At 38.9% G+C, this 9,137-nt stretch overlaps 1 protein-coding gene across 3 annotated transcripts in view; it reads left to right on the forward strand.

The window, feature by feature from the left end:
• Nucleotides 1-9,137, forward strand: part of ZDHHC20 (zinc finger, DHHC-type containing 20) — a 73,254-nt gene that overhangs the window by 11,941 nt on the left and 52,176 nt on the right. For all 3 annotated transcript variants that reach the window (XR_001003661.1, XM_011958926.1, XM_011958933.1), the window contains exon 2: nt 2,945-3,048. Coding sequence is in view for 2 of the 3 variants with exons in the window: in XM_011958926.1 (XP_011814316.1) it covers nt 2,989-3,048 (60 nt within the window). In the remaining variant the exon portion in view is untranslated. The remainder of the gene's footprint in view (nt 1-2,944; nt 3,049-9,137) is intronic.

Genomic DNA, 9,137 nt, shown 5'->3' on the forward strand with positions numbered 1-9,137 from the left:
AGGCGGAGCTTGCAGTGAACTGAGATCCGGCCACTGCACTCCAGCCTGGGTGACAGAGCGAGACTCCGTCTCAAAAAAAAAAAAAAAAAATTCTGAAATTATATTAAATGTTTTTAAAACTATGAAGAGTATATTGTTTTTACATTTAAAGTATCTCAGAGTTACCATCTATCTCAAAATTACACAATAGTGTATAGATGAGGGAGGAACAACAAGCTTGATTTAATATGGAGTCTAGGCAAATAATATTTATAAAGGAAGTAAGCAAAGTGAAGATAACATTGCAGGGTTGTTAAATGGTCTCAGTGTTATTGTGACAGTAGGAAACTAAGTTCTTGCACGCTTTTGCAAAGGAAAAACAAATGAAGCAATTATATATAATATATAAAAATATGTATATATAATATATGTTTTTTCTTCTTTTTTTTGAGATGGAGTCTCGCTCTGTCGCTCAGGCTAGAGTGCGGTGGCGCGATCTCAGCTCACTACAACCTTTGCCTCCCAGGTTTGGGCGATCCTCCCACCTCAGCCTACCATGTAGCTGAGATTACAAGTGTGCACCACCACGCCCAGCTAATTTTTTGTATTAGTAGAGATCGGGTTCTACCATGTTGGCCAGGCTGGTATTGAACTCCTGACCTCAAGTGATCTGCCCGCCCCAGCCTCCCAAAGTGCTGGGAATACAGGCGTGAGCCACAGCACCTGGCCAAAGCAATCATATTGAGTCCATTGGGTACACCGTGGGGTTCAACCTGAAGGGAACTGACAGGATAGAGAAAGCAGATTTTGAAAAACCAGTTTTTAATGCACATGACAATCAATGTTAGTGGAAGCAAAAAGAGCACATTTGAAAATAGAAGGAAGTTAGGGTTACAATTTTATCTTGGCATCAGATACTTGCTTAGAAGTAGAATATGACCATTAAGATGATGGTTTGAAACGTGGAGGAAACTGTAATTTTAGCTAGGACATAGTGAAAGGAACCTTGGATTTTTGTCATACAGATATGGGTTTGAATTCTGGCTTCATCATTTAATAACTAAGTGACATTGGACAAAGTATTAAATTCTCTGAGCCTCACTGCTTACATCTGTAAACTGGAATGATAGCTTAGAAGACTTACTGTGAGGGTTAGAAATAAGGCATGGATTATAGTGCCTTCTAGTTGGCTTTTGGTACATAGGAGCGGTGATTTGAGTACCTATAGTCGGTCATGGTGACTGAGTATTCCCACGGTTTTCCTAGGATGCATTGGTAATGAGGTTGGAATTATTTCTTAGGAATTCCACAGCCAAGAGGGAAAAGAAACTATGAGCAGCATATTTTACATGAGCCACTGAGATGGACTGGAAGCAAGGAGGCCAGTTGGCTCTTGCAGCAATCCAAAGAACATAGGCAACAATTTATGAACTATGCACCGGCAGTGAAAATAATGACAATTATTGAAATTATTGAAAACTAATGAAAATAATAATAATGAGTTCACTTGGAGAGAAATTTTAGGAGCTAGAATTAGTCGTATTTACACTGATAAGCTGGGAGGTACAAGGGGTCATTTCAGGCCTGGGTTTCTGCGTTGGTCAGCTGTGTGACTGGAGTTTCTGTTCTCTGAGATCAGGCATGAACCCAATACAATTTCAAAAGAAAAGATTGGGTTGCAACAGGGTTGTCAAATTATTATTATTATTATATTTGGAAAGGAACAAGCACTTTTTAAACCAGAAACATAAGGGAAAATAAACCTCAGACCAAAGGAAGGAGAGTGCTTCAAACTGAATACGTGTTAGCTTTTACAAAAGCTTCATTATGTTCTCTCTTTTTTTTTTTTTCTTCAGTGCAGACCAGTGAATACTTTATCACTTCTTAAAATTGAGAAACACTGACATAGGGAATGCACAAAAAGGACCAAATTTTGGAGAAAATAATTAAAATGCCTGGATAAGACTAATAGTAATAATATTAATTGTCAGTATTTTTTGAGGATTTATTGTGTGCCAGGCATTCTTCTAAGTGTTTTGCGTGTATTAGCTCATCAGTATTGAGCAGCTAGCTTTACTGAAATAAGTAATTGAAATCTAAGCAAATTATTTGGAGAGTGCAGTATGAAGAAGTAATGAATTCTGAAAGTAACAGAAAAGACCTTTGTGGAAGGAGTAGCATGTTATCTGAACTTCAAAAATGAGTAGAATTTCAGACTTGTCTATATTTGTTATCTTCAGTGGGTTTATGGTGCTGCATTACAAACTGAAAAAGAGTTTAAGCATCTGGTAGATCTTGCTTCTTAAAGAAATCAGTACTACTTCTTTCAAATATGTAGAATACAACAAAAAGCTTAAAATTATATCAGTGACAATATTTGGAGCTAGAGATGTTGGAATGTTACATTAATCTACTTGGGAAACAGTTATGTTAGATATTCAAAATGGCCAAAACTTTTTCTTGTTAGCCTGTATTGAACGGGAATGAAATTTAGGGTACTTTTCCTGAACAATACAGGGAATGAGTTATTCAGATGTATTCATCATTTATGGTGATGGTAACTTATTTTATTTACTTTCAGTTGACAGTTCCTTGGATTTAATGTTCATAGTAATAGATTCTGTTTTAAATAATTTTAAGTCATTTAAGATGAACTTTTGGAGAACTTGAAATATAGTGAGTGAAGAAAGTTTTAGCTTAAGTCTTCAGCAGTTTGATATAATCAAATTTCATCTTAAATCTCATCTTATAAACCAGACTGATAATCCTTAAATATAGGAACAGAATATTTTTTCATATCTAGTAATGTTTCCTCATGCAAGTAAAGTTTTTATATTTGATGTTTCAGTACATTTTAATTTGTTTATTGGATTCGGCCTCCTGACCCAATTATTGTGTTTTAATGTAATGCCTTTTGCCATTTTCACCTGGATTCAATGAACTGTTATTTGTTTTTATTTACCAGGAAAGACCGTTGTTTACCTTGTGGCTTTCCATCTGTTCTTTGTTATGTTTGTATGGTCCTATTGGATGACAATTTTCACATCTCCCGCTTCCCCCTCCAAAGAGGTAAATTTAATGTTGGTAAATTACCAAATGTTTTAACTGATGATGGATTTTTTTTCCCTTGTGTTACCTTTGTTAAAACTTTACATAATGCATGTGTTCTGTTTCCATTCATAAAACTGCTTGGTTGCTCTGTACTGTGAATGTGAGTCATCAGCCTGTTCTCAGATGCAGTCCACTGACATAGCATAGTAAGAGTTTAGCAGTATAGAAATGCTTACTACTTTTCTGCCATGCTATGTTTTCTTAAAGACATACTTTATATTACTGAAATAAAAAGTCTTAAGGAATGGAATTGAGTTAGGAAAGTAGAGTTTATTTTTAGAAACTCTCAACATTTATATTTTCTCAGGCGTGAACAGATATGCTGCAATTAAAGAAAGTTTTGTGATGGAAACAAATTGTCTAGGCTATTGCTTGCTGCACTTTAATATGACTAGTGTTTCTTCTAATTGGAGGTTCCATTTGGAAAATAATATAGGTAAACATTTATGTGGAGTAGGTTTTATGACCAGTATGTCTCTCTTACCTTGCCATAGCTAACTGAATTCTTCCTTCACTGAAAATTTCATATAGCAAGGTGGCTAAGAATATATTCTCTAGAGTTAGAGTTGTCTGAGTTTGATCTTTTGCTCTAACAAGTTAATCTCTCCAAGCTGCAGTTTTCTTATCAAAAAATGGAGCTAACAATTGTGCCTGTCTCCGTAGGATGCTGGTAAAGATTGTGAGATTTATTCAGTTAAAACGTGCATTTATCTATCTATCTACCTATCTATTTATTTATTTATTGAGACGGAGTTTCGCTCTTGTCACCCAGGCTGGAGTACAACGGCATGATCTTGGCTCACTGCAAGCTCCGCCTCCCAGGTTCAAGCGATTTTCCTGCCCCAGCCTCCTGAGTAGCTGGGATTACAGGTGTGCACCACCATGCCTGGCTAATTTTTGTGTTTTTATAGAGACGGATTTCCCCGTGTTGGTCAGGCCGGTCTTGAACTCCTGGCCTCAGGTGATCCACCCGCTTCAGCCTCCCAAAGTGCTGGGATTACAGGCGTGAGCCATCACGCCCGGCGTGAGCTTTTAAAATAGTAGTTTACCTGCCACATTGTTAGGACTCACATATTAGATGATGATGATAATGTAATCGTTTCCCTTTGTTTTAAATTTGTCAAAATCATTAAAAATTATAGACCATATGTTTAAAAATAGAATCAACTTCTATTTAACGTTGCAGTGAAGAACATATATACAAAAAGTACGCATACGTGTACACACCTGTGCAACTACTACCCAATTCAAAAAACAGAACATTACCAGAACCCCATCAACCCCCGATGCTTCCTTTCAGTCATCCACTTCATAAGAAGCCACTCTCTTGCCTTCTGACAGCATAGATTAGTTTTGCCTGTCTTTTGTACTAAATATAAATGGAGTTTTGTAGTAGTGTGTGTATGGTGTGTATGTGTATAGTCATAGTCATGTGTGTATGTGGCTTCTTTCATTAACATTGTATTTGTAAGATTCATCTGTGTTACGTATAGTTGCAGATCATTCATTCTAATTATTGTTTAGTATTCAGTTGTATGTAACACAATTTATTTACTCCGTCTACTGTTAATGAGCATGTGGGTAGCCTCCAGCTTCGAGCTGTTACGAGTAGGGCTGCTGCAAACGTTATAGTGCATGTCCTTGGATAATATATATGTAGTTATTTTGGGTAGATGCCTAGGAGTAGAACTAGTAAATATACATTTAACATTAGCAAGTAATGCCATATAGTCTTTTGCCTGATTTTTCTATTAGATGCTTTTGTTTTAAAAGGTAAAGTAAACCATAAGTCAGACTTCAGTGTTGCTTCACATATATTCATCAGGCATTTGTTACTAATTAGTCAACCCTTAAAGTTATGTTACAAACTATCATCCATTTCTTAATCTTGAAATTGAAAAGGACTTAATTTTGTTTAATCAATTACTAGTAGTGATGACTATTGAAAACATCACATGTGTAAAAAGTAAATAATTCTCATTACAGGAAATAAGAAATAGAATAAGAAAAATAATTGGTAGTACTTTTGAGAAGCAGTATAATGTAGAGGTTAAGAATGCAGGCCAGGTGTGGTGGCTCATGCCTGTAATCCAGCACTTTGGAAGGCTGAGGCAGGCAGGTGGATTGCTTTAGCGCAGGACTTTGACAACAGCCTTGGCAATGTAGCAAACACCGTCTCTACAAAGAATAAAAAAGTTAGCTGGGCGTGGTGGTGGCACCTGTAGTCCCAGCTGCTCGGAGAGGAGACCGAGGTGGGAGGATCACTGAGCCCAAGGAGGTTGAGCCTGCAGTGAGCCGCGATCATGCCACTGCATTCCAGCCCAGGCAGCAGAGTGAGACCCTGTCGCAGACAGCAACAACAACAATACCACACAGACTCTGGACTAAAACTGCTCAGGTTCAGCTCGTACCTCTGCAGCGTACTATCTGTGTTAGCTGTGTGACTGTGGAGACTTTCCTTAGATGATCCCTCCTCTGTAAAGTGAGGGTAATATTAGTACCCACCTCATAGGATAGCTATAAGATTTGAGCAAATTGATAATCTATGTAATTAATAATAGATACTATATGGAGTTAATAGTATATATAAAGAGCTCAGAAGAATGCTTAGCACCTAATAAGTACCATCAAAATGTTATTATTATGATTATTTTTTTGGTGGTTGTTCTAGCATATTGCATCCATTTAGCATTCAGCCCAGAGCTTAGGCCTTCACATCACCTTCTCCTTCATTCTCCTCTACTCCTGTAAGGTCATCTGTCTGCCCAAGCCTGTATCCAGTGACCTTGCTGTGGCTTCATTTGCCGTGTCAGAGAACTTATCATCTGGTATTGTAATTGCCTGTTTACTAATATGCATCACATTATTAAATTTTAAATTTTGTGAGGGCAGGGATATTTACATTGCATTCTTCACTATATCCCTTCCCACACTCTCTGGCACATAGTGGATTTTCAATAATTATTAAATGAACTAATTATTAAATCTTCATGGGCCAGCTAAGCTAAGCTCTAGGGACAACTAAGAACAGGAATTTGGCCGGGCGCGGTGGCTCAAGCCTGTAATCCCAGCACTTTGGGAGGCCGAGACGGGCGGATCATGAGGTCAGGAGTTCGAGACCATCCTGGCTAACACGGTGAAACCCCGTCTCTACTAAAAATTACAAAAAGCTAGCTGGGCGAGGTGGCGGGCGCCTGTAGTCCCAGCTACTCGGGAGGCTGAGGCAGGAGAATGGTGTGAACCCAGGAGACGGAGCTTGCAGTGAGCTGAGATCCGGCCACTGCACTCCAGCCCAGGCGACAGAGCGAGACTCCGTCTCAAGAAAAAAAAAAAAAAGAACAGGAATTTAAGATTCTCTCTGCCACCGGACGCGGTGACTCACGCCTGTAATCCCAGCACTTTGGGAGGCCAAGACGGGTGGATCACAAGGTCAGGAGGTCGAGACCATCCTGGCTAACACGGTGAAACCCCGTCTCTACTAAAAATACAAAAAATTAGCTGGGCGCGGTGGCGGCGCCTGTAGTCCCAGCTACTCGGGAGGCTGAGCCAGGAGAATGGTGTGAACCCAGGAGACGGAGCTTGCAGTGAGCTGAGATCGTGCCACTGCACTCCAGCCTGAGTGACAGAGCAAAGACTCCATCCCAAAAAAAAAAAAAAAAAAAAAAAAAGATTCTCTTTGCCACTGAGCTTACAGTGTGCTGACAGAGGTAGGCCTATATGAGCAATTACAGAGCTGTGAGTTTGGTGCTGATGTCATACCAAGCTCACAGCTTTGTTATAACGGAGGATTCTGTCAGCTCAGAGGTTGGTGCTAATATAACACCAAACTCACAGCTTTTATTAGGAGGATTCAGTCAGCTCAGAGGTTAAAACAGTGCTTGGAGATCCAGGTCTAGGGGAATAGATTGGGTCTAAAAAGCAAAAACTAGGGCCAGACGTGGTGGCTTATGCCTATAATCCCAGCACTTTGGGAGGCAGAGGCAGGTTAATCACCTGAGGTCAGGAGTTTGAGACCCGCCTGACCAACATGGTGAAACCCCATCTCTACTAAAAATACAGAATTAGCCAGGTATGGTGGTGCATGCCTGTAATCCCAGCTGTTTAGGAGGCTGAGGCAGGAGAATTGCTTGAACCTGGGAGGCAGAGGATGCAGTAAGCCAAGATCACGCTGTTGCATTCCAGCCTGGGCAACAAGAGCGGAACTCTGTCTCAATCATCATCATCATAAACTATAAATCTTTAAGGAAGTTAAGTTATAAATATGGGTGAGGTGTCTTTTTTTCATTGTTTCAATCAAGTACTTCTTGACCGCCCACCGGATATCAGACTGTGCTAGGCTTAAAGGTAGAGACAAACAGTAAACAAATAAAATAATTATAAATTGTGATAAATTTAGAAAAATAATATGGTAATATAATAGAGTATAACAAAGTAAAAGCTACTTTAGGGGAGAAAGAGCTACTTTTAGATAATATAGTCAAATAAATCTCTGAGGAAGTGGCGTTTAAGCTGAGACCTTTGTAAGTATCCCTTCCACTAAGCTTTTTGAAGGAAAAATCTTTGTTGTTTATTCCTGTATCCCCAGTAGTTAGAATCAGACCTCGTGTATAACAGGCAGATTGATAAAGACTTAAATGAAGAAATGGTGAGGAAGAGGCAGCATGTGAATAGCTGATAAGCATCTCCCATCACCAGGTGTCATCTTTTCTAAAAAGAAAATACAGTCCCATCCCTTCCCTGACTATAATCCTACAGAGTTTGCCAGTTAGCTGTAAGATAAAGCTCATGTTCATTTGCATGGTACACCAAATCGCTTCATGAACTAAAATCTTACTGATGTAATCTTCATTACTTCTTCATGGAACTCCATAATCAAGCAGTGTGTTAAGCTGAATACACTGTACTATTTTCACATCCTTGTGCTTTCTGTATGCTGTTCCCTTTGCCAAGATTTTCTTTTCTTCTCTGTCTTCCTGAAAGATTCCTGTTTATTTTTCAAAACGTAGGTACACTGCCTTCAAGAAATTTTCACTGATAACTCCCACTGCCTCCCAAGGGAGCTTTTATCAGTCCTTGTAATACATTGTTAATGTTGTACTCTATGCTGGTTCGTATTTTGTAATTCTTGGTTTATATGGCTCTCTTACTAGACTATAGAAATATACTTTTTGAAGGCAAGGGTTGTTTTTATTCATCTTTGGATCTCTGATATCCGGGACAGCACCTCACTCTTAATTGGCATTTAATGTATATTTAAATAGAACTGTCTGAACACTGAATTTAAGACAATAATAGCATTTCATAGTTTGAATTCTGTTCACTAGTTTTGAATGAAAAGACAAACTTCTAGAACTAATTAAAAATTACAATCGGTTTGAATTTTTACTTTGTTCCATTCCTCATCTAAAATTCTGATGCCTCTTGAAATTTTTATTTGGTTTGAGCTTTTCATAATTTTATAACCCTCTTTTTTTTTTTTTTTTTTTTAGACAGAGTCTCACCCTGTCACCAGGCTGGAGTATAGTGGTGTGATCTCACTGCAACCTCCACCTCCCAGATTCAAACAATTCTCCTGCCTCAGCCTCCCGAGTAGCTGGCACTACAGGCGCATGCCACCACACCCAGCTAATTTTTGTATTTTTTTGGTAGAGGCAGGGTTTCACCATGTTGGCCAGGCTGGTCTGGAATTCCTGACCTCGTGATCCACCTGCTTCGGCCTCCCAAAGTGCTAGGATTATAGGCATGAGCCACCATGCCTGGCCCATAACCTTCGTTCTTAAGGATAAGTGATGATGTTGAGTAGCAATAGAGAGGCCTGAGGTTGGGATGCTACTGCAGACTAGGAATAGAACAGCCCAGAGAAATCTGTTGAAATTTTATAGGGAATCTGTAAAATTTGATCAGAACACCTTCTATTCAAATGTATTTAGCACGTTACCATGTGATTTTTATACTCTACTATGAATATGTAAGAGACACATCATGTCAGGAAAGAACTTTCTTTTTTTTTTTTTTTTTTTTGAGATGGAGTCTCGCTCTGTCGCTCA

The sequence above is a fragment of the Colobus angolensis genome, unplaced genomic scaffold, assembly GCF_000951035.1.
Source record: "Colobus angolensis palliatus isolate OR3802 unplaced genomic scaffold, Cang.pa_1.0 Scaffold113, whole genome shotgun sequence".
Taxonomy (NCBI): domain Eukaryota; kingdom Metazoa; phylum Chordata; class Mammalia; order Primates; family Cercopithecidae; genus Colobus; species Colobus angolensis.